Genomic DNA, 27,806 nt, shown 5'->3' with positions numbered 1-27,806 from the left:
AAGAGTTGGTTTCCGTTATGAAGTGGAACAGAACTAAATATTTTTCCCAGTTAAAAGATCTAAGTCAATGCAAAATGCCAGAACTGACATGGCCATCTTTCTAGTTCTTTTTTTTTTTTTTTTTTCGGTACGCGGGCCTCTCACTGTTGTGGCCTCTCCCGTCGCGGAGCACGGGCTCCGGACGCGCAAGCCCAGCGGCCATGGCTCACGGGCCCAGCCGGTCCGCAGTATGTGGGATCTTCCCGGACTGGGGCAGGAAACCGCGCCCCCTGCATCAGCAGGCGGACTCTCAACCACTGAGCCACCAGGGAAGCCCCGCTAGTTCTTAATAAAAAGGGTCCCAAACTATGAAAGAAAATGTAAAATAATAAATAATTAAATGTTAATTTTAAAAATTTGTAATTTCTCAATTTTGAATTTACAATATAATCCCTAATGTTACATTATGGATTTTAAATTTTAAAGTTTCCTTACACTTATAGCAGTTGAAAAATCCTCTAGCAGTGGGTTCTGCGGTTAACAGGGGGCCCATCTCCTGGGAAACCTAGCACTTCTACCTAGGCTGGGTTAGCTGTCACTAGAGTACATCTTACATCTCACAGTAGGTGCTCAGTAAGTACCTGTGAAATGAAGACATTGATACTTGAAAAGGGAAGTGGGTTTAAAAAGCGGAATTTACGGAGATCCCGAAGTTTAGTTTTGCAAGAAAAGGAACTGGTCGGGGGTCCACGCAGGAGGTGGGATTCCATTCGTGCGACACCAATATGCATCCGAGCTGTGGACTCCTACCCCTACTTACCTGGCCGCAGCGGACCCCAGCGGACCCCACCAGCAGGCCGCAGCCGCCTCCCGGGACTCTCTGTGGAGCGGTTGCCAAGAGATCGGCTGAGCGGTTGCCAAGGGAACCCAGAGCTGAGAAGAGCGCAAAACTTCTCGGGGGGCGGGGCCTCGGGAGGTGGGGCTGTGATTTATTTTCTCATTTTCAATATTCACTTTTGTACCTAATTTTGTATTCATAATTATAATACACTCCTTTTCACAAAAATGGAAGGTGATGATCAAAGAGGGTACATGCATTGTCTATTTATGTTCACGCACATCCAAAGGAAGAAACCTTATTTTAACGCAGAAGTACAAAGCCAGTGCTACACTGCACTGCATTACACTCGGCAGCTCATTTTTAGAATTTACAGATGGTTAACCTCGTGCACAAGTATGTGGCAAAGTTGGAAATTTCCAACTTTAGATGATTCAAAAAAAATTGCTTGAACCACACACCCTCTGGACAATGTGGGTTTTGTTGACTCTCCTAAGGGTAAAATAGACAACAAAGAGAGCGAGGGCGGCGGGGAAAACACCCTCAGTGAAAGAACATTGTAGGTTTCCAAGAACACAAGCGCAGAAGTAGGCGGGGAAAAACAGACCAACTTGGAAATGGTTCTATCTGCAACTCGGAGAACCTCTTCAAAAGAAGCAATCCAGTCCCAAAAGATCTACTTTTCTAAAGAGAAGGACTAGATAAACGAGAGATTTAACTAAACCAGCAGCTCTTTTCCCCACCCATTTTTTCCCTTGCCAGTACCAAAGATGGCGCTATTTGCTTCATCCCTCGGCTGTACGCAGGTTCTGGGAACCTCTACACGACCTCTCTATGGTGCACCCTCCAGCCCCGCCCCCTCCGTGCCTGGGGCTGGACTTGCCTGGAGGTGGGGCGTAGGATCCGGAAACACTTAAGCGTGTTAGCTGGTTGTCTATATATTTATCGCCCAGGCGGTGATTTTCTCGGCTGAAGCTGGGGTCCAGCGTCTGAGACGTCTTCTCTTCGAGTCTCCTGGGGCAGTCAGGAGGCTGCCACAACCTGTGCCGCGGCCTGGGGCCCTGCCTTGGGGGCCCCCACTAGCTCGGGCCATGCCCGCGGCCGCCGCCCCCATTATCAGCTCGGTTCAGAAGCTGGTCCTGTACGAGACTAGAGCTGTGAGTACCCTGCGCAGTGGAGCGCGGGCGGGAGGATGGCGGCCGAGTAGGTGTGGGGCAGAGGCAGCATTCCCCCCCCCACCCCAGCCCCCCCCATTTTCCCAGTTCCCTAATCCCAGCGGCGGGGAATATGCCCGAGGGGGCTTCGCCCAGTTATCGCACCCCGGGCTTTTGCACGTAAACATTTCCACTTAAAAGCCACGGTCGGAACACACTGGCAACAGGTGTTTTGTGGTATCTCAGTAACTGTTAATGAGGTTTTATACGAGTTACTGAATTCTTAGCAACTTTCAGAGTCTTAGAGTTCTACAGTTCACTGGTTACAATACAGGCAGGGGTATGGAGAATGCTTTTGACCTGTGAATCGGTAACTTGTCTGTTTTCTTATTCCATGGCATAGCATCGCTATGATTTATGTTAATTACGTGCGCTTTTATTGCTGACATTTTTGGTTTTCTTTATTTGAAAGGAAATAAAAACTTATTCTGTTTAAAGACAGTTGATTTTGTTGGGGTAACATTATTTTGCTTTTCACTTGACTTTTTGCCAAAACATTTTATTTTGTTTTATTACTTCAAATTGCCATGAAAATAGTTGCTAGTAGAGTAAGCAGATTCGTTTTTATGTTTAGGTTACTAGTTCCCTAAAATTTAGGGAATGGTGTTTATAGAAATGCGTACTTTGTCATTTATGTGGTTGGAAAATAAAGTATACTTTTTTAAATTGGGGTAACAGTGATATTAGGGTCTGTGTTTAAATTACACTTTATGGTAACAAGATTGCATGTGCTGGAAACCTGCGCAATACTCTTCCTTGTGCTACAGAGTGTCTTATAAGGCACAGTCAGTGGAACTTGGGTTGTCTCTACTAGATACAAGAGTATAAGAAGGTACTTATCCTAACAGTTTCTCGGTTATAACAGGGTCCTAATAGCTTGTCTGCCTCAGGTCATCATTAGTGTAGAAACACTGTTGACCCTAAATTAGTTTTGGTGACAATTTCATTTGATTAGATCCAGACCAGCAGATGAAATTACCTAATATACTGTATTTGCAAATATCTTCAGTTGTCCTCTGAGGAGAGCTCTACAGAAGTACCATTTTGAAACAAAACCTTCTGCTTTCTGTACAAGTGCTGATAAATATCCCTAGGTAGAAATATACATACTATATTTAAAACACAGAAATTTCAGCCCTTTAATAAGCTGAACATTCATGAGGACTGGCTGAGATGCAAGTGTTCTTTCTAAAGCACAATTCATATTATAGGGCTTTTCTGCTCAGAACCCTTCAGTGGCTCCCATTCTGAGGAGAGTAAACTCTGTATCTCTTAGTTGCCTGTTTAGTTACTGGCAACTAAATAGATCCTAGGAATTAAAAAAAAAATGGTAGCAGGTTGTATTAATGAGACTAATAGCTAATGCTTTTGGAAGAGTTCTATGCCAGGCACTGGTCAAAGCACTCTACATACTTTATTATTTAATCCTCATAAAACTTCTAAGGGGCAAATGTTGTTGCTATTCCTGTTATTATTTGGTGAAGAAGAAAAATGAGGCAAAACAGGTTAGGACAGTGCTGTTGAATAGTGTGGGCTGGCAGCTGGTGCCAGGCATAGATGGTTTGTAACTGGATGGCAACAAGCTGCATATAGAAATTGAGAGTGATTAGAAACTTTTACAGCAATTTGACAGAGTAATTGTATTTCAGATGAATCAGCTAAACGTTGGGTTTATGGTTTATGTCTTTGGCTTTCTGTTTTTAGCTTTGTTATGGAAATTTCAAGCAAATACAAAGTAAACAGAATGGTATAATAAACTCCCATCTAGCCATCACCCAGCTCCAAAATTACCAACATTCTGTCACCCTCTATTATCTGTAACTTGTTCCACTTCCCACCCACAACTTATTATTTTATATGGTTCTTTTTCTTTAAAATTTATGTAAATCAAAATGCACAAATCTAAGCTATAGAATTCGGACAGAAGTATACATGTGTTAACCACACGCTTATGTTGCTGTGGAAAGTTCCCTTGTGTCCCTATCCAGTCAACTGCCCCCTTTCCCTTCCTGGCAACTAATATTCTGTTTTTAAAATGTTAGATTAGATATGCCTGTTCAAGAATTTTATATGAATGGAATTGTACAGTACACACTCAAGTCTAGTGTCTTTTGCTCAGCATAATGTCTTTGAGGTTCATCCATGTTGTTGTGTGTATCAGTAGTTTGTTTCGTCGTCGTCTTCTTCTTCATTTATTTATTTATTTTTTGCGGTATGCCGGCCTCTCACTGTTGTGGCCTCTCCCGTTGCGGAGCACAGGCTCTGGACGCGCAGGCTCAGCGGCTGTGGCTCACGGGCCCAGTCGCTCCGCGGCATGTGGGATCTTCCCGGACCGGGCCGTGAACCCGTGTCCCCTGCATCGGCAGGTGGACTCTCAACCACTGCGCCACCAGGGAAGCCCCTCTTCTTATTATTGAATAGTTGTCCATTGTATACATATTCCACAATTTGTTTATACGTTTTCTCTATTGACTTAGACTGTTTCCACATTTAGACTGTTGTTAATAAGCCAGCTGTGAACTTCTTGAACAGTTATATTTGTAGACTTATGTTTTCACTTCTCCTGGGTAAATACCTCTTAATGAAATTGCTGGTCATAGGGTTGATGTTAGGTGGTTGCACCATTTCACACTCCCATCAGCAAGGTATAAAAGTCTCCATTGTTCCATATCACTGACAGCATTTAGTGTTGTCAGTCTTTTTAGTTTTAGTTATTCTAGCGGTGTATAATGGCATCTTATTATGGTTTTAATTTGCATTCCCCTAATGACTAGTGATGTTGAGCATCATTTCATGTACTTATTGGCCACTTTTATATCTTCCTTTTTGAAGTGTCTGTTCAAGTCTTTTGCCCACTTTAAAATTAGACTGTTTGCCTTTTTATTATTGATTTGTAGGAGTTCTTTATGTATTATGGAATCAAGTCCTTCATGATATATGTATTGTGAATATTTTCTTTCAGTCAGCAGCTTGCCTGTACATTTTATTAATGATCTTTTTTCAGCTTTATTGAAGTATAATTGACAAACAAAATTGTAAGATATTTAAGGTGTGCAATGTGATGATTTTTATGTATATATATAAAATTTTATATACATATATACACATTGTGTTAGCAGTCTTTTGATGAACAGAAGTTTTTAATTTCAATGAAGTATAATTTATCAGTTTTTTTCTTTCATAGTTATTGTTTTCTGTGTCCTATCTAAGAAACCTTTGCCTACTCCCTGAGCACAAAGATATTTTCCTATGTTTCCTCGAAAAGATTTATACTTTTAACTTTACTTTTAGGGGTGTGTTTCATATTAAATTAATTATGTGTATGGTGTGATGCAGGGATTGCATTGCTTATCTACTGTGGTGTAACAAATTACCTCCAAACTTAATGACTTTAAACATTTCGTATTTCACAGTTTCAGTAGATTGGGAATCTGAGTGTGACTTAGCTGAGAGCTTCTTACTCAGGATCTCATGAAGTTGCAGATGTCAGGTGGGCTACAGTCCTCTAGACTGTGCTGGAGGATTTACTTCCAATATGGCTCACTCACATGCTTGGCAGTTGAGCTGGTTGTTGACAAGAGGCTTCAGTTCCTCACCTAATGGACATTTCCACAGGACTCCTTGAGTGTCCTTATGATGTGGTAGCTGGATTTGTCCAGAAAGAATGATCCAAGAGAAACAAGGGCGAAGTTGCAATGTCTTTTGTGACCTAGCCTCAGAAGTCACACGCCATCATTTCTGCAATATCCTATTGTTCATGCAGACCAGCCCTGTTCTGTGGTAGGGGACTATACGAGGGCATGAATACCAAGAGATGAGAGTCTTTAAGGGTTCTTGGAGGCTGGCAACCACAGGGATTGAGGTTCACTTTTTTTCCATACATCAATTTTCCAGCCTCATTTGTTGAAAAAATTATCCTTTATTTTATTGAATTTTTTGGTATTCTTGTGAAAAATTAGTTGAAGAAATGTGAATTGATTCCTAAACTCTCTATTTTGTTCCATTGATCCATTTGTTCTTCTTTATGGCATTTCCACCTTGTCTTGCTTATTATGGTTTTATAATTAGTGTTGAGATCAGGAAGTGTAAGTTTTCCAACTTTATTTTTTTCCAAAGTTGTTTTGCCTATTCTAGATCCTATGCATTTCCATATGAATTTTACAATCAGTTTATCAATTTATAATAAAAAGCCTGTTGGGATTGTGATTTGGATTTCATTGAATCTATAGATCAAATTTGGGGAGAACTGCATCTTGATAATATTGAATCTTTCAATCCATGGTGTATTTCTCCATTTAATAGGTCTTTACTTTTTCTCAGCAATATGTTGTAGTTTTCAGTGTAGAAATTTTATATGTCTTTAAAAAACCTATTCCTAAGTATTTTATGAACTTTTATACTACTGCAAATGGAATTTTAAATTTGATAATTGATCATTGCTAGTATATAGAAATTGATTTTTATATATTGATCTTATATCCTGAAACCTTGCTAAACTCACTGTGTTGAGAAGCTGGAGCTGGTGTATTGAATTAAGAATATTCAGATTATGACTTGCTGAATGAGGGGGCACAAGCTATCCACAGGGGTTTGGCAGGTAGCTCCCTCAGTATCTGAGCTCTCACTTTGGGGACGTGAAACCATGAGCTTGTTTTGATTGAAGGCATAGTTCGAATACATCCACACGAAGGAAGTAGAGTCACAAAATGTATTACTTATATATCTCAGAAATGTGGGGGGAAGCACAATGAACCGGGGGAAGGGCAGTCCTCCATCTCAGTTCACAAGCAAACAGGAGATAGAAAGCAGGTAGCAAGCACCTAGTACGTTTAAGGTGGTTGGGGTAGAGGTCACTAACTTTTTGAGGGCTTAGCTCTAAGTAACTGTTTTAAAAGGTGCCCTGGGAAAAGCAAAGCAGGAATTTATGGCAGGACTCCGAAGCTTGGTGTTTATCTAAATGTCCGCACTGTTGGTATGAGCAGGGTAGAACACTGTAAAATGCCTAGGCAGCAGCTCAAAATAGTGTTTTTTCTCATCACACTCACTTATTCTAGTAGCTTTTTTGTCATTTCTTTAGCATTTTCTACATGAATATTTCTATCATTTAGGAAGAGGAACACTTCTTCCTTCCCAGTCTGCATGCTTTTTATTTTCTTTTTTTCTTGTCTTATGACCCTGGCTAGGACTTCTAGTACAAAGTTGAATAGAAGTGGTGAGAGCAGACATTTTCTTGTTTTGTTCCTGATCTTAGAGGGAAAGTATTCAGTCTTTTACCATTAAGTGTGATGTTAGCTGTAGATTTTCATAGCTGCCCTTTATCAGGTTGAGGAAGATTTCTTTCCATTACTAGTTTGCTGAGAGGTTTTTTTAAAACTTTATTTTATTAAAAAAATTTTTTTAATGAGTATACTATTTTGTTGACATTTAAATTTCACCAACAATGAGCTCAAGTATATGCTGGTCATATGTTCAGATTTTTGAAATAAAGATAAAGGAACAGACAGCTTTAAGGGTGCAATGTATTTAACACTGCACAGTATATTCAACAATTAGAGACAATCTGGCGGGGGGTGGTTTAACTATATAACTATACACTTAGGAGCACAAGTATAGGGACAAGCCCTGCTATTGGAGGAACAGAGGTCCTTGGTTGCTGACGGAATCTCCCCTTGACTTCAGACTTGAGACAAACCAAGGAGTCTGTCAGTATACAAAAACCACTGAATTCAGGACAAACAGGATAGATTGGCAAGAGCCAATTCAGATTGTGAGCAGGGTTAGCTGGAGGCTGGAAATGTTGCAGGTGAAGTCCAGGATCTGTAGGTTAGAGTAGCAGTCTTCTAAAAAATGCTTGTTTCCAAACAAGTTCCTAAGATGCTTTTCCCAAACAGGAGGAGGTCTTTTTTTTAAAAATCATGAATAGATGCTGAAATTTGTGACATGTTTTTTCTGCATCTGTATATGGCATTTCCTTTCTTTGCTTAGTATGGTGGATTACATTAATTCATTTTCAAATGTTAAAAAAAAGAACCCTTCAGTTTTTTTTGTTTTTTGGTATATATTACTTGGTCATGCTGTGTTATTGTCTTCATATATTGCTAGACTCTATTTGCTAATACTTTGTTAAGGATTTTAACCTTTATGGTCAAGCTTTTGATTTATCATTTTCTTTAACATCTTTGTCTGATTTGGTGTCATGGTAACTCTGGCATCATCAAATGAGTTGAAGTGTTCCTTCTTCTGTTTTCTGAAAGTGGTTGTGTAAGATTGGTATAGTCGATTTACAATGTTATATTAGTTTCAGGTGTACAACATAGTTATTCTATATTTTTATAGATTATATTCCATTTAAAGTTATAAAATATTGGCTATATTCCCTGTGCTATACAATATATCCTTGTGGCCTATTTATTTTATATATACTAGTTTGTACTTCTTAATTCCCTACGACTATCTTGCCCCTCCCCCCTTTCCTCTCCCCACTGGTAACCACTAGTCTGTCCTATATATCTGTTTGAGTCTGTTTCTGTTTTGTTATATTCATTTGTTTGTCTTATTTTTTAGATTCTACATATAAGTGATAACATATAGTGTTTGTCTTTCTCTGTCTGACTTACTTCACTAAGCATAATACCCTCCAGGTGCATCCATGTTGTTGCAAATGGCACAATTTCATTCTTTTTTATGGCTGAGTAATATTCCACTTTACACACACACACACACACACACACACACATTCACACACATACCCCACGTCTTTATTCATTTGTTAATGAGCACTTAGGTTGCTTCTGTATCTTTGCTATTGTAAATAATGCTGCTGTGAACATTGGGGTGCATTATCTTTTCAAATTAGTGTTTTTGTTTTCTTCAGATATGTACCCAGGAGTGGAATTGCTGGGTCATATGGAAGTTCTATTTTTAGTTTTCTGAGGAACCTCCAAACTGTTTTCCATAGTAGCTGCACCAATTTACATTCCCACCAACAGTGTAAGAGGGTTCCTTTTTCTCCACATCCTCACCAGTTTGTGTTCTTTTTGATGATAGCCATTCTGACAGGTATGAGGTGATATCTCATTATGGTTTTGATTTGCATTTCTCTCATGATTAGCATCTTTTCATGTGCGTGTTGGCTGTCTGTATATCTTCTTTGGAAAAATGTCTATTCAGGTCTTTTGCCCATTTCTAATCAGGCTGTTTGTTTTTTTAATATTGAGTTGTATGAGCTGTTTGTATATTTTGGATATTAACCCCTTATCAGTCATATCATTGGCAGATATTTCCTTCTATTCAGTAGGTTGTCTTTTCATTTCATTGATAGTTTCCTTTGCTGTGAAAAGCTTTTAAGTTTAATTAGGTTCCATTTGTTTATTTTTGCTTTTGTTTCCTTTGCCTTAGGGTACAGATCCAAAAAAATATTGCTGCCTATGTTTTCTTCTAGGAGTTTTATGGTCTCTGGTCTTATATATAGGTTGAGAATCCATTTTGAGTTTATTATTGTATGTGGTGTGAGAAAATGTTCTAATTTCATTCTTTTTCATGTAGCTGTCTAGTTTTCCCAGCACCCCTTATTGAAGAAACTATCTTTTCTCCATTTTATATTCTTGCCTCCTTTATCATAGATCACTTGACCGTAAGTGCATGGGTTTATTGCTGGGCTCTCTGTTCCATTGATCCATGTGTCTGTTTTGATTATTGTAGCTTTGTAGTATAGTCTGAAGTTAGGGCAACTGATACCTCCAGCTTTGTTCTTTTTTCTCATGATTGCTTTGGCAATTTGGGGTCTTTTGTGGTTCCATATAAATTTTAGAATTATTTGTTCTAGTTCTGTGACAAATGTCATGGGTATTTTGATAGGGATTGCGTTAAATCTGTAGATTGTTTTCAGTAGTATGGTCACTTTAACAATATTAATTCTTCCAGTCCATAAATATAAGATACCTTTCCATTACTTTGTATTATCTTTGATTTCCTTCATCAGTATTTATAGTTTTGAGAGTATAGGTCTTTCACCTCCTTGGTCAAGTTTATTTAACCCTAAGTATTTTATTTTTTTTGATGTGAATTTAAACAAAGTTGTTTTCTTGCTTTCTCTTTCTGATAGATCATTATTAGTGTATAGAAAAGTAACAGATTTCTGTGTATTAATCTTGTGTCCTGCAACTTTACTGAATTCATTTATTATTTCTAATAGTTTTTTGGTGGAAATGTTAGGCTTTTCTATATGTAGTATCATGTCATCTGCAAATAGTGACAGTTTTACTTTCTCCCTTCCAATTTGGATGCCTTTTATTTATTTTTCTTGTATAATTGCTGTGGCTAGGACTTCCAATACTATGTGGCAAGAGTGGGCATCTTTGTCTTGTTCCTGATCTTAGAGGAAAAATTTCAGCTTTTCACTGTGAGTATGATGTTAGCTGTGGGTTTGTCATAAATTGCTTTTCTATGTTGAGATATGTTCCATCTATATGAACTTTGATTAGAGTTATTACCATGAAAAGGTGTTGAATTTTGTCAGGCGCTTTTTTTGCATCTGTTGAGATGATCAGGTGATTTTTATCCTTTTGTATTGTTAATGTGATGTATCACATTGATTGATTTGTGGATATTGAACCACCTTGCATCCCTGGAATAAATTTCACTTGATCATGTGTCTGATCTTCTTTTTGTATTGTTGAATTCGGTATTTTGTTGAGGATTTTTGCATCTATACACATCAGACATATTAGCCTGTAATCTTTTTTTTTTTTTCTTGTAGTGTTGTTGTCTGATTTCAGTATCATAGAATGAATTTGGGAATATTCTGTTCTCTTCAATTTTTTTGAATCATTTGAGAATGCTAGGTATTAGCTCTTTATATGTTTGGTAGAATTCCCTTGTAAAGCCATCCAGCCCTGGAGTTTTGTCTCCTTGGAGGTTTTTCTTTTATTACAAATTCATTTTCACTACTGTGATCCATCTTTTCAGATTGCCTATTTATTCCTGATTCAGTCTTGGAAGAGTGTACATTTTTAGAAATTTAACCATTTCTTCTAGGCTGTCCAAGTTGTTAACATATAAATGTTTGTAGTAGTATTCTCCTAAGATTTTTTGTATCTCTGTGATATCGGTTGTTATTTCTCATCTTTCATTTCTAATTTTGTTTGTTTGGGTCCTGTTTTGTTTTTTTTTTCTTGATGAGCCTGGCTGAAGGCTTATCAATTCTGTTTATCTTTTCAAAGAAACAGCTCTTGTTTTCATTGATCTTCTTCTTTTTTTTCTTTGTCTCTATTTCATCGCTGATCTTTATTATTTCCTTCCTTCTGCTGACTTTGAGCTTTGTTCTTTTTCCCCTTATTCCTTTAGATGGTAGGTTAGGTTGTTTATTTGAGATTTTTCTTGTTTCTTAGGTAGACCTGTATTGCTGTAAACTTCCCTCTTAGGACTGCTTTTGCTGCGTGCTGTAGATCTTGGAAAGTTGTGTTTTTATTTTCATTTGTCTCGGGATACTTTCTGATTTCCTCTTTGATTTCTTCATAGACTCATTGACTCATTGGTTTTTTAGTAGCAGGTTGTTTAGTCTCCACGTGTTTATGCTTTTCCCATTTTTCTTCCCGTACTTCATTTCTAGTTTCCTACTCCTGTGTCTGGAAAAAATGCTTGATATAATTTTTGTCCACTTAAATTTGTTGAGACTTGTTTTGTGGCCTAGAATGTGGTCTGTCCTGGAGAATGTTCCATGTGCACTTGAAAAGACTGTATTTTGCTAGTTTTGGATGAAAATTCCTGTAGCTATCTATTAATTTCAAATGGTCTAATGTGTCATTTAAGACTACTGTTTCCTTATTGATTTTTTTGTCTGGATGATCTGTCCATTGATGTAAGTGGTGTGTTAAAGACCCCTACAACTAGTGTATTTTTTTTTTTCATTTTAACATCTTTATTGGAGTATAATTGCTTTACAATGGTATGTTAGTTTCAGCTTCACAACAAAATGAATCAGTTATATCTATACATATGTTCCCATATCTCTTCCTGCTTGCGTCTCCCTCCCTCCCACCCTCCCTATCCCACCCCTCCAGGCGGTCACAAAGCACCGAGCTGATCTCCCTGTGCTATGCGGCTGCTTCCCACTAGCTATCTACCTTACGTTTGGTAGTGTATATATGCCCATGCCTCTCTCTCACTTTGTCACAGTTTACCCTTCCCCCTCCCCATATTCTCAAGTCCATTCTCTAGTAAGTCTGTGTCTTTATTCCTCTTTCACCCCTAGGTTCTTCATGACATTTTTTCCCCTAAAATTCCATATATATGTGTTAGCATACGGCATTTGTCTCTCTCTTTCTGACTTACTTCACTCTGTATGACAGACTCTAGGTCTATCCACCTCATTGCAAATAGCTCAATTTCGTTTCTTTTTATGGCTGAGTAATAGTCCATTGTATATATGTGCCACATCTTCTTTATCCATTCATCTGATGATGGACACTTAGGTTGTTTCCATCTCCAGGCTATTGTAAATAGAGCTGCAATGAACATTTTGGTACATGACTCTTTTGGAATTATGGTTTTATCAGGGTATATGCCCAGGAGTGGGATTGCTGGGTCATATGGTAGTTCTATTTGTAGTTTTTTAAGGAACCTCCATACTGTTCTCCACAGTGGCTGTATCAATTTACATTCCCACCAGCAGTGTAAGAGGGTTCCCTTTTCTCCACACCCTCTCCAGCATCTATTGTTTCTAGATTTTTTAAAATTTATTTTTTTAACATCTTTATTGGGGTATAATTGCTTTACAATGGTGTGTTAGTTTCTGCTTTATAACAAAGTGAATCAGTTATACATATGTTCCCATATGTCTTCCCTCTTGCGTCTCCCTCCCTCCCACCCTCCCTATCCCACCCCTCCAGGCTGTCACAAAGCACCGAGCCAATATCCTTGTGCCATGCGGCTGCTTCCCACTAGCTATCTACCTTACTACGTTTGTTAGTGTGTATATGTCCATGACTCTCTCTCGCCCTGTCACAGCTCACCCTTCCCCCTCCCCATATCCTCAAGTCCGTTCTCCAGTAGGTCTGTGTCTTTATTCCTGTCTTACCCCTAGGTTCTTCATGACATTTTTTTTTCTTAAATTCCATATATATGTGTTAGCATACGGTATTTGTCTTTTTCTTTCTGACTTACTTCACTCTGTGTGACAGACTCTAGGTCTATCCACCTCATTACAAATAGCTCAATTTCATTTCCTTTAATGGCTGAGTAATATTCCATTGTATATATCTGTCACATCTTCTTTATCCATTCATCCGATGATGGGCACTTAGGTTGTTTCCATCTCCGAGCTATTGTAAATAGAGCTGCAATGAACATTTTGGTACATGACTCTTTTTGAATTTTGGTTTTCTCAGGGTATATGCCCAGTAGTGGGATTGCTGGGTCATGTGGTAGTTCTATTTGTAGTTTTTTAAGGAACCTCCATGCTGTTCTCCATAGTGGCTGAACCAATTCACATTCCCACCAGCAGTGCAAGAGCGTTCCCTTTTCTCCACACCCTCTCCAGCATTTATTGTTTCTAGATTTTTTGATGATGGCCATTCTGACTGGTGTGAGATGATACCTCATTGTAGTTACGTCCTTGTCTGGTTTTGGTATCAGGGTGATGGTGGCCTCGTAGAATGAGTTGGGGAGTGTTCCTCCCTCTGCTATATTTTGGAAGAGTTTGAGAAGGATAGGTGATAGCTCTTCTCTAAATGTTTGATAGAATTCGCCTGTGAAGCCATCTGGTCCTGGGCTTTTGTTTGTTGGAAGATTTTTAATCACAGTTTCAATTTCAGTGCTTGTGATTGGTCTGTTCATATTTTCTATTTCTTCCTGATTCAGTCTTGGCAGGTTGTGCCTTTCTAAGAATTTGTCCATTTCTTCCAGGTTGTCCATTTTATTGACATAGAGTTGCTTGTAGTACTCTCTCATGATCTTTTGTATTTCTGCAGTGTCAGTTGTTACTTCTCCTTTTTCATTTCTAATTCTATTGATTTCAGTCTTCTCCCTTTTTTACTTGATGAGTCTGGCTAATGGTTTATCAATTTTGTTTATCCTTTCAAAGAACCAGCTTTTAGTTTTATTGATCTTATTGTTTCCTTCATTTCTTTTTCATTTATTTCTGATCTGATTTTTATGATTTCTTTCCTTCTGCTAACTTTGGGGTTTTTTTGTTCTTCTTTCTCTAATTGCTTTAGGTGCAAGGTTAGGTTGTTTATTCGAGATGTTTCCTGTTTCTTAAGGTAGGATTGTGTTGCTATAAACTTCCCTCTTAGAACTGCTTTTGCTGCATCCCATAGATTTTGAGTCGTCGTGTCTGCATTGTTATTTGCTTCTGGGTATTTTTTGATTTCCTCTTTGATTTCTTCAGTGATCACTTCGTTATTAAGTAGTGTATTGTTTAGCCTCCATGTGTTTGTATTTTTTACAGATCTTTTTCTGTAATTGATGTCTCATAGCGTTGTGGTCGGAAAAGAAACTTGATACAATTTCAATTTTTCTAAATTTACCAAGGCTTGATTTGTGACCCAAGATATGATCTATCCTGGAGAATGTTCCATGAGCACTTGAGAAAAATGTGTATTCTGTTGTTTTTGGATGGAATGTCCTATAAATATCAATTAAGTCCATCTTGTTTAATGTATCATTTAAAGCTTGTGTTTCCTTATTTATTTTCATTTTGGATGATCTGTCCATTGGTGAAAGTGGGGTGTTAAAGTCCCTTACTATGAATGTGTTACTATCGATTTCTCCTTTTATGGCTGTTAGTATTTGCCTTATGTATTGAGGTGCTCCTATGTTGGGTGCATAAATATTTACAATTGTTATATCTTCGTCTTGGATCGATCTCTTGATCATTATGTAGTGTCCTTCTTTGTCTCTTCTAATAGTCTTTATTTTAAAGTTTATTTTGTCTGATATGAGAATTGCGATTCCAGCTTTCTTTTGGTTTCCATTTGCATGAAATACCTTTTTCCATCCCCTTACTTTCAGTCTGTATGTGTCTCTAGGTCTGAAGTGGGTCTCTTGTAGACAGCAAATATATGCGTCTTGTTTTTGTATCCATTCAGCCAATCTGTGTCTTTTGGTGGGAGCATTTAGTCCATTTACATTTAAGGTAATTATCGATATGTATGTTCCCATTCCCATTTTCTTAATTGTTTTGGGTTCGTTATTGTAGGTCTTTTCCTTCTCTTGTGTTTCTTGCCTAGAGAAGTTCCTTTAGCAGTTGTTGTAAAGCTGGTTTGGTGGTGCTGAACTCTCTCAGCTTTTGCTTGTCTGTAAAGGTTTTAATTTCTCCATCAAATCTGAATGAGATCCTTGCTGGGCAGAGTAATCTTGGTTGCAGGTTTTTCTCCTTCATCACTTTCAATATGTCCTGCCACTCCCTTCTGGCTTGCAGAGTTTCTGCTGAAAGATCAGCTGTTAACCTTATGGGGATTCCCTTGTGTGTTATTTGTTGTTTTTCCCTTGCTGCTTTTAATATGTTTTCTTTGTATTTAATTTTTGACAGTTTGATTAATATGGGTCTTGGCATATTTCTCCTTAGATTTATCCTGTATGGGACTCTCTGTGCTTCCTGGACTTGATTAGCTATTTCCTTTCCCATATTAGGGAAGTTTTCAACTATAATCTCTTCAAATATTTTCTCAGTCCCTTTCTTTTTCTCTTCTTCTTCTGGAACCCCTATAATTCGAATGTTGGTGCGTTTAATGTTGTCCCAGAGGTCTCTGAGACTGTCCTTAGTTCTTTTCATTCTTTTTTCTTTATTCTGCTCTGCATTAGTTATTTCCACTATTTTATCTTCCAGGTCACTTATCCGTTCTTCTGCCTCAGTTATTCTGCTATTGATCCCATCTAGAGTATTTTTCATTTCATTTATTGTGTTGTTCATCATTGTTTGTTTCGTCTTTAGTTCTTCTAGGTCCTTGTTAAATGTTTCTTGCATTTTGTCTATTCTGTTTCCAAGATTTTGGATCATCTTTACTATCATTATTCTGAATTCTTTTTCAGGTAGACTGCCTATTTCATCTTCATTTGTTAGGTCTGGTGGGTTTTTATCTTGCTCCTTCATCTGCTGTGTGTTTTTCTGTCTTTTCATTTTGCTTATCTTACTGTGTTTGGGGTCTCCTTTTTGCAGGCTGAAGGTTCGTAGTTCCTGTTGTTTTTGGTGTCTGTCCCCAGTGGCTAAGGTTGGTTCAGTGGGTTGTGTAGGCTTCCTGGTGGAGGGTACTAGTGCCTGTGTTCTGGTGGATGAGGCTGGATCTTGTCTTTCTGGTGGGCAGGTCCATGTCTGGTGGTGTGTTTTGGGGTGTCTGTAGACTTATTATGATTTTAGGCAGCCTCTCTGCTAATAGGTGGGGTTGTGTTCCTGTCTTGCTAGTTGTTTGGCATAGGATGTCCAGCACTGTAGCTTGCTGGTTGTTGAGTGAAGCTGTGTGTTGGTGTTGAGATGGAGATCTCTGGGAGATTTTCGCCGTCTGATATTATGGGCAGCTGGGAGGCCTGTTGTGGACCAGTGTCCTGAAGTTGGCTCTCCCACCTCAGAGGCACAGCACTAACTCCTGGCTGCAGCACCAAGAGCCTTTCATCCACACGGCTCAGAAGAAAAGGGAGGAAAAAGTAGAAAGAAAGAATTAGTAGAAGTAGAAAGAAAGAAAGAAAGAAAGGAGGGAGGGAGGGAACAAGGAAGGAAGGAGGGAAGGAAGGAAAAAAAGAAAGGACACAAAGTAAAATAAAGTAAGATAAAATATAATGAAGTTATTAAAAAAAAATATTAAGAGGAAAAAAAACCAAAAAAATGGATGGATAGAACCCGGAACAAATAGTAGAATCAAAGCTTTAAAAACAAAATCTCACACAGAAGCATACACATACACTCTCAGGAAAAGAGGAAAAGAGGAAAAAATCATAAATCTTGCTGTCAAAGTCCACCTCCTCAATTTGGGATGATTCGTTGTCTAAAGGAAGGAAGGAAAGAAAGAACGAAGATAAAGTAAAATAAAATAAGGTTATTAAAATAAAAAGTAATTATTAAGAAAAAAACAGGACGGCTAGAACCCTCGGACAAATGGTGGAAGCAAAGCTATACAGACAAAATCTCACACAGAAGCATACACATACACACAAAAAAAGGAAAAGGGGAAAGTATGATAAATCTTGCTCTCAAAGTCCACCTCCTTAATTTGGGATGATTCGTTGTCTATTCATGTATTCCACAGATACAGGTACATCATGTTGATTTTGGAGCTTTAATCCGCTGCTTCTGAGGCTGCTGGGAGAGATTTCCCTTTCTCTTCTTTGTTCTCACAGCTCCCAGGGGCTCAGCTTTGGGTTCGGCCCCGCCTCTGCGTGTAGGTCGCAGGAGGGCGTCTGTTCTTTGCTCAGACAGGACGGGGTTAAAGGAGCCGCTGATTCGGAGGCTCTGGCTCACTCAGGCCGGGGGTAGGGAGGGGCACGGAGTGCAGGGCAAGCCTGCGGCGGCAGAGGCCGGAATGACGTTGCGCCAGCCTGAGGCGCGCCGTGCGTTCTCCCGGGAAAGTTGACCCTGGATCCCAGGACCCTGGCAGTGGTGGGCTGCACGGGCTCCCCGGAAGGGGGGTGTGGATAGTGACCTGTGTTCGCACACAGGCTTCTTGGTGGCGGCAGCAGCGGCCTTAGCGTCTCATGTCTGTCTCTGGGGTCCGCACCTTTAGCTGCGGCTCGCGCCCGTCTCTGGAGCTCCCTTAAGCAGCGTTCTTAATCCCCTCTCCTCGTGCACCAGGAAATAAAGAGGGAAGAAAAAGTCTCTTGCCTCTTCGGCGGGTCCAGACTTTTCCCCGGACTCCCTCCCGGCTAGCCGTGGTGCACTAACCCCCTGAAGGCTGTGTTCACGCCACCAACCCCAGTCCTCTCCCGGCGCTCCGACCGAAGCCCGAGCCTCAGCTCCCAGCCCCACTCACCCCAGCGGGTGAGCAGACAAGCCTCTCGGGCTGGTGAGTGCCGGTCGGCCCTGATCCTCTGTGCTGGAATCTCTCCGCTTTGCCCTCCGCACCCCTGTTGCTGTGCTCTCCTCCGCGGCGCTGAAGCTCCCCCACTCCGCCACCCGCAGTCTCTGCCCGCAAAGGGGATTCCTAGTGTGTGGAAGCTTTTCCTCCTTCACAGCTCCCTCCCGCTGGTGCAGGACCCGTCCCTATCCTTTTGTCTCTGTTTATTCTTTTTTCTTTTGCCCTACCCAGGTATGTGGGGGGTTTCTTTCCTTTTGGGAGGTCTGAGGTCTTCTGCCAGCGTTCAGTAGGTGTTCTGTAGGAATTGTTCCACGTGTAGATGTATTTCTGGTGTATCTGTGGGGAGGAAGGTGATCTCCACGTCTTACTCTTCCGCCATCTTCCCGGAAGTCACTAGTGTATTATTGTCAATTTCTCCTTTTATGTCTGTTATTATTTGCTTTATATATTTAAGTGCTCCTATATTAGGTGAATATATGTTAATGAATGTTATATCCTCCCTTGTGTTGATCCCTTTATCATTATATCATGCCCTTCTTTTTCTTTTGTTATAGACTCTGTTTCAAAGTCTATTTTGTCTGCTATGAGTATTACTACCCCAGCTTTCTTGTTTTCATTTGCATGAAATATTTTTCCTGCTGTTCATTTTCAATCTGTGTGTTTCTTTAGCTCTGAAGTGAGTCTTTGTAGGCCTCATGTGGATGGGTCTTGTCTTTTAATCTGATCAGGCACCCTGTGTCTTTTGATTGGAGCATTTAGTCCACTGACTTTTTTTTTTTTTTTTTAATTTTTGGCTGTTTTGGGTCTTTGTTGCTGCGCATGGGCTTTCTCTAGTTGTGGTGAGTGGGGGCTACTCTTCATTGTAGTGTATGGGCTTCTCATTGAGGTGGCTTCTCATTGAGGTGGCTTCTCTTGTTGTGGAGCACAGGCTCTAGGTGCACAGGCTTCAGTAGTTGTGGCACACAGGCTCAGTAGTTGTGGCTTGCAGGCTCTAGAGCACAGGCTCGGTAGCTGTAGTGCTTCGGCTTAGTTGCTCCGCAGCATGTGGGATCTTCACAGACCAGGGCTCAAACCCGGGTCCCCTGCCTTGGCAGGCAGATTCTTAACCACTGTGCCACCAGGGAAGTCCAGTCCATTGACATTTAAAGTGATTATTGATAGGTTTGTACTTACTGCCATTTTGTTACTCGTTTCTGGTTGTTTTTGTAGTTCTTCTCTCTTTTTTTCTTTTAGTTACTTCCCTTGTGCTTTGATAGTTTCTTTAGTGGTATACTTGTGTTTCTTGATCCTTTTTGTGTATCTGTTGTAGGTTTTTGATTTGTGGTTACCATATGGTTCATATATGTTGACATATTGACTGTATCTACTTGTTTTAAACTGGTAGTCATTTAAGTTCAAACACATTCTAAAGGTCTATATTTTTTTACTCTCCTCCCCACGTTTTGTGTTTTGATGTCATGTTTCATATCTTCATATTTATCCCTTAACTGTGTGTTGTAGTTATAGTTGATTTCACAATTTTTTTAAGTGATTGATCCATAGTCTTTACTATATATTTAGTGTGTATGTTTGTATCTTTTACTATATATTTACTTTACTATTTAAGTGATTGATCCATAGTCTTTACTATATATTTCTTTCCTATTGTGATTTTTTCCTTTCTTATAGATTCTTACTTGTTGTAGCCTTTTCTTTTCCACTTAGAGAAGACCCTTTAACATTTTTATTTACGGTAGGTTTAGTATTGATGAACTGTTTTAGTTTTTGCTTGCCTAAGAAGTTCTTTATCTCTCCTTCAATTCTGAATGATAATCTTGCTGGGTAGAGTATCCTCAGTTACGGGTTTTTCCTTTTCAGCATTTTAAATATATAATGCAACTCCCTGTGGCCTGCAAAGTTTATGCAGGAAAATCAGCTGATAATCATATCAGATTTCCTTTGTGTGTGACTCCTTGTTTTTCTCTTGCTACCTTTAGAATTCTCTTTTTTACTTTAACTTTTGCCATTTTAATTGTGATATGTCTCGGTGTGGGTCTCTTTGGCTTCATCTTTTTGGGGACTCTGTGATTCCTGTGCCTGTATATCTGTTTCTTCTTCAAGTTCAAGAAATTTTCAGTCAATTTCATCAAATACATTTTTAAAAAAGGATTTATTTATTTATTTTTTTAATTTATTTTTGGCTGCATTGGGTCTTAGTTGCAGCATGTGGGATCTTTGTTGAGGCATGTCGGATCTTTCATTGTGGCGCGCGGGCTCTTTGCAGCACGTGGGCTTCTCTCTAGTTGTGGCATGTGGGTTTTCTCTTCTCTAGTTGTGGCACACAGGCTCCAGGGTGTGTCGGCTCTGTAGTGGTAGTGTGCAGGTTCCAGAGCACATGGGCTCTGTAGTTTGTGGCACGCAGCCTCTCTAGTTGAGGCATGCCAGCTCAGTAGTTGTGGTCCGTGGGCTTAGTGCCCTGCCACACGTGGGATCTTAGTTCCCTGACCAGGGATCGAACCCGTGTCCCCTGCATTGTAAGGTGGATTCTTTACCACTGGACCACCAGGGAAGTCCCTCAAATACATTTTTGACCCCTTTCTCTCTTTTCCTCTGGCACCTCTATAATGTGAATATTTGTACACTTGATGTTGTTTCAGAGGTTCCTTAAACTATTTTCATTTTTTAAATTTGCTTTTTTTTTACTTCCTAGATTGGGTGATTTGCATTATACTGTATTCCAGATCACTTATGCGTCCTTCTGCATCATCTAGTCTGCTGTTAATTCCTTTTAGTATTTTTCAGTTATTGTATTCTTTTGTTCTGACTGGTTCTCTTTTTATATTTAGCTCCTTGTTAAAATTCTCAGTTTGTTCATCTATTCTTTTCCCTAGATCAGTTAGCATTCTTATTACTAATGGTTTGAACTCTTTGGTAAATTACTTATCTGTGTTTCTTTAGTTGTTTTTTGTGGTTTTTTCCTCGTTTTTTTATTCGAAAGAAATTCCTCTATCTTCTCATTTCACTTAACTTTCTCTGCCCTGTGAAATTAGGTGAAATAGTTACCTAGCCTGGTATTGAATGGTGTCTTTTTGTGGGAGTGTCCCTATACAGTCTGCATGTACACAGTGGCTTTGGTGGGAGAGCTAGATCTGTTGTGAGCATGAGTCATGTCTTCCCCCATGGTGTGCTGGTAGCTATCACCTTGGTAAGAGGTGGGCCTGGGGATGGAGGGGTTGGAGCCATAGCCAAGTGTGAACCAGGGCTTCTCTCTGCTCATTGGCCTACACCACCCTATCGGTGGTGGGGTCAGATCCCAAGTTGCTGGAGGGTCAGGTCTGAGCTGGTTCTGTTGCCTCTAAGTGTGTGCTCTCCCCCCTCCCAGCTTTGGCACCTTCACCCCAGAGGGGAGCAGTGCTGGAGAAGAGGGGCCAGAGTGGTGCCTGCTGTAGGCCAGGGTGCACTAGGGCAGTCTCAGCACACCAGTCAGAGTTCCATATTGCTTTCAATCTTTTGCCTCCCTGAGCACCAGGAATGGCTGCCCTTGCCCCACTCAGATGTCCTGCTGGTCCAAGCTGGCTATGTCCCCCAGAGTTGCACACTCTCCTCAGTTGCATCAAGCTTTACCCTAGCGTTCCATAGAGCAAGAGAGTCTGGCGCCAGTGCTTATCTCAGGCCGGCACACGGTCATGGGAAGCTGGCCAGAATCCTGGTCAGTTTCAATCTGCTTCCTCTGCCTTGTTTCAGGAGTAAGTGAGCATGTGTGTGCTCTTCACAAGTGGAGTCTAGGTTTTTACAGCCCTGCTGTCAGTCCCACTGTTTTTCAAACCAGTTAAGAGGACTTGTCTTCCTGGTGTCTGACCCCAGGGCTGGGGTGCCCAATATGTGGTTCGAACTACTCACCCCCTGGGGAGGATATCTCCGAGCCCATGTAACCCCCCTCCTCTTCTGTGTCCCCTCCCAGGGGCCCAGGTCCCAAACTGATTGCTTCTCTTCCCTTCCTACTTGACACCATGTGCTCTTTCTTAGAGTCTTGGCTGTATGAGTGTTTCTGCCAGTCTCGTTTGTTTTCAGTGAGAATTGTTCCACATGTAGATATATTTTTGGTGTGTTCATGGGGAGAGGTGAGCTCTGCATCCTTCTATTCTGCCATCTTGATCCCCTTCCTGTTCGATTTTTTATAAGTTTGCTAGAACTTACTACTGAAAGCATTTGGACTTGCTTTGTTGGGCAAATTTTGATAATGAATCATTTTTTATAGTAGGTATAGGGCTATACAGAGTTTCAGTGGGTCTTGAATCACTTCTGATAAGTAGTGTTTTTCAGTAAAATTTTCCATTTCATCTTAGTTGTTGAATTTACTGGCATCAAGTTGTTCATAATGTTCCCGTATTAACCTTTTGATCGCTATAGGATTTGTAGTGAAGCTCCTTCTTTCATTCCTGACATTGGTGTTTTGTGTTCTTTATCATTTTTTTGGATCCACCTTGCTAGGCATTTATCAATTTTATTACTCTTTTGAAAGAATCAACTTTTGACTTGGTTAATTTTCTCTGTTGTTTGTTTTCTGTTTAATCAATTTTTGCTCTTAGGCTTATAGATAAGCCTCTTCCTCTTATAGATTTTGGGTTGATCAGTTCATTTCTTTTAGCTTCATAAGGTACACATTTAGATCATTGACTTAATTTTTTTCTTTTCTAATATAAAGCATTTAAAACTATAAATCTAAGTAGAAAAATAGTCGAAAGACTGTGGAAAAAGTATTAGTAGGCTGAACAATAGATAAAGCAGTATATTATATACAAATTTTTTTTTATAAAACTGAAAAATGAAACACCTGACAAAAAGGACAAGGACCTGAATAGGTGATTTGCCAAAAAAGTATGAATATGAAATGATGTTCAACTTGCTAATAATTAAAGTAATAATGTGAAAATAGATTCCCATTTTTCACTTGTCAGAATGGCAAAGATTGGAAAGATTGACCAAAGTCATTGTCGACACGTGTATGAAAGAAATGGGCATTCTTGTTTTGGTTGATGGGAAGGGTATTAATTGGTTGTGAAGGAGTTAGGGGACACATTGAGGAACAAAAGAGACAGTGAGCAAGATAGGGTGCCTCTCATACTGAGCCTTCATTTAGAAGGGAAAGTCGGTAGAATTGCCCTGAGGTGAGGTTCATGTTGGCATTGTCACCTTGTGTTTAGAGGTGGATTTTGAGGACTGTTTGGAGAGGAAAGGGAGATGGGTTGCTAGATAGCGTGCAGGAGATACAGTTCTGGCCTTGGGAAGGTTCTGCTTCCTCCAAAGCTTTACCTGTTCTGTCCCTTAGCACCTTCATGTTGTTCTTTGGCTCATGTGACCCAGGCCTACAGATAAACTAAGACCAGATCCAGCCCTGATGCTCATACACCCCAGTGCAACTAGGAGTTGCCCACAGGTGATTAGCAATCTGAAGTTATCCTGGAAAAAAACTGCAGTTTACCTTAGATGATTTCCAGTTTCTAGCCTTTAATACATGATGCCCTAGGGGTCTTACCATTGCAGTAAGTGACCATTTCATAACAAAGAAATGAACACAAAGCAGTTAACTTTAAAATTGGTAGCTGAACAGAACTGTGGCAGATTTTTGTGTCTGCATGTGTTTTGTGGGAGTGAAGTTGTTAAGATAATTTTTACTTTTGCTAGCTCAGAATTGTTAGTGTGTATGTTTGTATCTTTGTGTTTATTTAATTCCTGCCTGGTTCTAAAAAGATTTAAGGAAGCTTCTCCCTCCTCCCCACCCCATCACATGAAACAGAACAAAATAAGTAAGAACCACTTCATGAGGAATGTAGCTTATTTAATTAGCCCTTGATATTAGTCTTGATTTGGGAATTAGGGGATAGGAGAGGACAGCATAGGATGTGGTTCACTAAGGGACTGTGGAACTGGGAACCAAATGATATAAACTGGAGAGAGAATCAAGGTGATGATAGCAGATTTAGAAGATGTGATTGGAGGTGACAAAGTTTCCACTTGTTTCTAGAGGTGATTTGACACTTGCCCATCAGTAAAGCCCTGAAGCTGTGAAGAGTGAGCTTGGCGACATCCCTCTCTATCAGAGGCTCCTTTCCCTTTCTGGGCTGTGTTACCCGTTGTGGGATTGCAGGAATCAGAGGTGGCAGGCCTGCAAGATTGTTAAAGATTGTGAGAAGTAACTTCGTGATGATCTTTAAAAATAATACCTTTATTCTGAAAGTTCAAGTGAAGTTTAGTATTAATTGAAGCTGTCAGACAACCTAAAATGTCTCCTCTTTCAAGGAGGCTGATTTTTCTTCCCTCAGCTGAAAAGTGAGTGATTAATTAGCCTGTCATTATCAAAGGAGATGATAATGTTAGTAGATACCGAATTTCCTGTTAAGTGGATTACCTATTGTATTCCATTTGGAGTTCAGGTGTATATTTTAGAAAGACATTCATCTTTAAACCAAGTCACCACTGTTAAAGCTACATATTGAAATTTTAAGCTTTTTCTTGATACTTTCAGAAGAGAGCCAGCTCAGATCATCTTCTATCTTAATAGGCATTTTAAGGTAGCTTTTTTCGGTATCCTAATTTTCCACCCCAGTTCTTGCCAAACCGCCACCCCCCAACAAATCTACTAACATACACAGATGTTCTCCCCCGCGGAGTCGATTCATCTCATCCGCGTCTGTGCATGCATTCAGGCAGTCTAGCTGATGTGTGCCTGATTTATGGAAGTCTTGTACACTCCAATTACTGCTCCCTTTTCCTTCCCGGTTGCTTTTGGGCATTTTATTTACCTCCTTTTTCACCTTCACCCTTTGAATTTCAGACTGCCAGTACTTGAGATGACCTTTCCTTCTTCCTACAATCTCTAGTTATTACTAAGAATTTACAATGAATTTAACCCCAACTTTCCAGATATGTAAGTCTCTTCTCAGCACATTCACATATGTTAGGTATTCTTACTGGCTTCATCTTCTTGAAGCAGTGGCTCAAATCTGGACTGGTTGCTCCCAAGGCATCCAGCACCGCCGCCATCCTGGATCTCCCTTGACCGTCATTCAGCAACCTCTCTTGTGATGATCTCCTGACTTTCCCAGAGCCTGTATTTTTTTCTCTCTTGATTTATGCCCTCATTTTGGTGGAACACCTCCTTCAGTTGCTTCATGAGAAAGTGAAACTTGTGTGACTCAGATTGGGACTTCAACCCACAGGCTGGGACTTGAATCCAGCCAAAACCCAGGTTGGGACTTGAACCTACAGTCTTTTAACTGAGATTACACCCTGGTCTCAGGACTTAATGAAGCTCAGGTTCTTGATGTCTCATCGCAGAAAGAATTCAGGGAGAGACAGATTGATAGGTAAGAAGTGGATTTATTTAGAGAGAAACACACTCCACAGACAGAGTGTGGGCCATCTCAGAAAGCAAGAGAGGCACCAGGGTACAGGGTTGTCAGTTTAGGGGTGGATAATTTCATAGGCTAATGAGTGGGAGGAGTGTTCCAGCTATTTTGGGAAAGGGGAGGGCATTTCCAGGAATCGGGCCACCACCCACTTTTTGACCTTTATGGTTGGTCTTGGGACTGTCATGGTGCTTGGTGTGTCATTTAGCTTGCTGGTGTGTTACAATGCACATGTATGCAATGCAATGTATACTGAGGCTCAAGTCTAGTGGAAGTTGACATCTGCTATCCTGGACCTATTTGGTTCTAATCAGTTTATGTCATGTCCTTGAGCTATGTCATTCTTTTAAAGGTTGTGCCCTACCCCCTTCCCTCCTGTTTCAAAAGGGTTCATGGACAGGAAGTTTTTTGAGCCCATACATTTCTGAAAATGTCCTTATCCTACCCTCAGGTTTGATTGATAGGTTTAATGTTGAATTAAAGATTGAAATTAATTTTCCCTTAAAAATTTGAAGGCATTATGTCCCTGTCTTCCACCTTCAGTGTTGCTGTGGAGACTTTCTAGTGTTCATTCATTCATTCATTTATTTATTTATGGCTGTGTTGGGTCTTTGTTGCTGTGTGTGGGCTTTCTCTAGTTGCGGCAAGCGGGGGCTACTCTTCGTTGCAGTGCACAGGCTTATTGCAGTGGCTTCTCTTGTTGCAGAGCATGGGCTCTAGGCGTGCGGGCTTCAGTAGTGTGGCATGTGGGCTCAGCAGTTGTGCCTCGCAGGCTCAGTAGTTGTGGCGCACAGGCTTATTTGCTCCACGGCATGTGGGATCTTCCTGGACCAGGGCTCGAACCCATGTCTCCTGCATTGGCAGGCGGATTCTTAACCACTGAGCCACCAGGGAAGTCCCAGTGTTGCACTATTCTTGATCTTTAGTTTGAAGCCTTTTTTTTCCTCTTTAAAAGCTGTGCTAGCTCCTTTTTAGCTTCAGTTTTTCGAAATTTTACACTCCTACCTCCAGAGATAAAAGATGCCACAGATTTCCGTGCCTTTGGAGATTCTGTAGTATAAATTAGATTGCTTCTTGACTTCCCACTGCTTTCTTGGGCATGCTTTTCTGTTTAAAATGATTTTTTTTGCTGCTACTTCATTCTTTTTTTGCCCTTGGGGCTTATGTCTAAAAAAAATGACCATAAAAAACTTTATTATGATTTTTGTAAGGCTTCTGGGAGGAACAGAGGTGTTCACTCCTCTGTCTTTACCCAGAAGGCTACCCATTTGCTCTCCACCCAGCTCTGCTGTGGATTTTGCCCCCACTTCACGGAGACTGCCCCTTGCCCCTGGAACAGCCACTCACAAGCTCTTATTGTCAGACCCCCTGGACACTTCTCTGTCCTCATCTTTCTTGACCTCTCAGCATCATTTGATGTGGCAGTGACCGCTCCCTTCTTTTCCAAATCATCTCCCTTTGCTTTGATGACTCCAGCTGCCCTTCCTCTCAGTCTTCCCAGCAGGTTCCTTCTCCATATTCAGCTTCTAAATAATTTTATTTAGATTGCCTCAGGCTAGGGGTTTTTTGGTTTTGTTTTTTTTGGCTCTGTCTCTATCTTTACTCTCCCAAGGAGGTTAATCCAGTCCCATGACTTCACTTTAAATGCCATTTATGTGCTGATGACACCCTCTGAGATCTCTCCTCTGAGCTCCAGACTCAGTTCCCACTTGATCCCTTTGGGAATGTTGTAAACAGAAATCTTGTTTTTCCTTTAAACCTGCTTCTTCTCCAGTCAGGCCTACATCCGTAAGTGGCACCACCATGTAGCTAGTTGCTCATCAAGCAAAAGTAATTGGATTGATTACTCCTTCTTTTCCAGTTTAATCCATTAGCAAGTTCTATGCCCAGAATCTATCTTCAATTTATCTTTGCCCTTAGGTGTCTAGCCCAGTGCCTGGCACATATGAGACATTCACTGGTAAATGGCCAAGTGAATGATGTCAATAGGGAACCAGGAAAATTGGTGTTAAAAATGTGAACTTTTTAAAATGTTCTGAAAGACAGTCTTTGAAAGTAAAGGCAGAGGGACTGTTCTAGTTTAAAAGACATTTTTAAAAAAAGACCTGGGACTTCCCTGGTGGCACAGTGGTTAAGAATCCGCCTGCTGATACAGGGGACACGGGTTTGAGCCCTGGTCTGGGAAGATCCCACATGCTGTGGAGCAACTAAGCCCAAGTGCCACAGCTACTGAGCCTCCACTCTAGAGCCTGCGAGCCACAACTACTGAAGCCCATGTGCCTAGAACCTGTGCTTCGCAACAAGAGAAGCCACCGCAATGAGAAGCCCACGCACCGCAACGAAGAGTAGACCCCGCTCGCAGCAACTAGAGAAAGCCCACGTG

General features: G+C 40.4%; 1 protein-coding gene across 1 annotated transcript in view; it reads left to right on the top strand.

Annotated features, from left to right (window-relative positions):
• The first annotated feature begins 1,893 nt into the window (after positions 1-1,893).
• Positions 1,894-27,806, top strand: part of FIG4 (FIG4 phosphoinositide 5-phosphatase) — a 136,008-nt gene continuing 110,095 nt past the window's right edge. The window contains exon 1 of the mRNA XM_065888453.1: positions 1,894-1,974. Coding sequence (XP_065744525.1) covers positions 1,909-1,974 — 66 coding nt within the window. The 5' untranslated portion in view covers positions 1,894-1,908. The remainder of the gene's footprint in view (positions 1,975-27,806) is intronic.

Source organism: Phocoena phocoena, chromosome 12 (assembly GCF_963924675.1).
Source record: "Phocoena phocoena chromosome 12, mPhoPho1.1, whole genome shotgun sequence".
In the NCBI taxonomy this organism is placed as follows: Eukaryota; Metazoa; Chordata; class Mammalia; order Artiodactyla; family Phocoenidae; genus Phocoena; species Phocoena phocoena.
The sequence above is the reverse complement of the archived record's forward strand: the minus strand, read 5'-3'. Positions and strand labels throughout refer to the sequence as shown.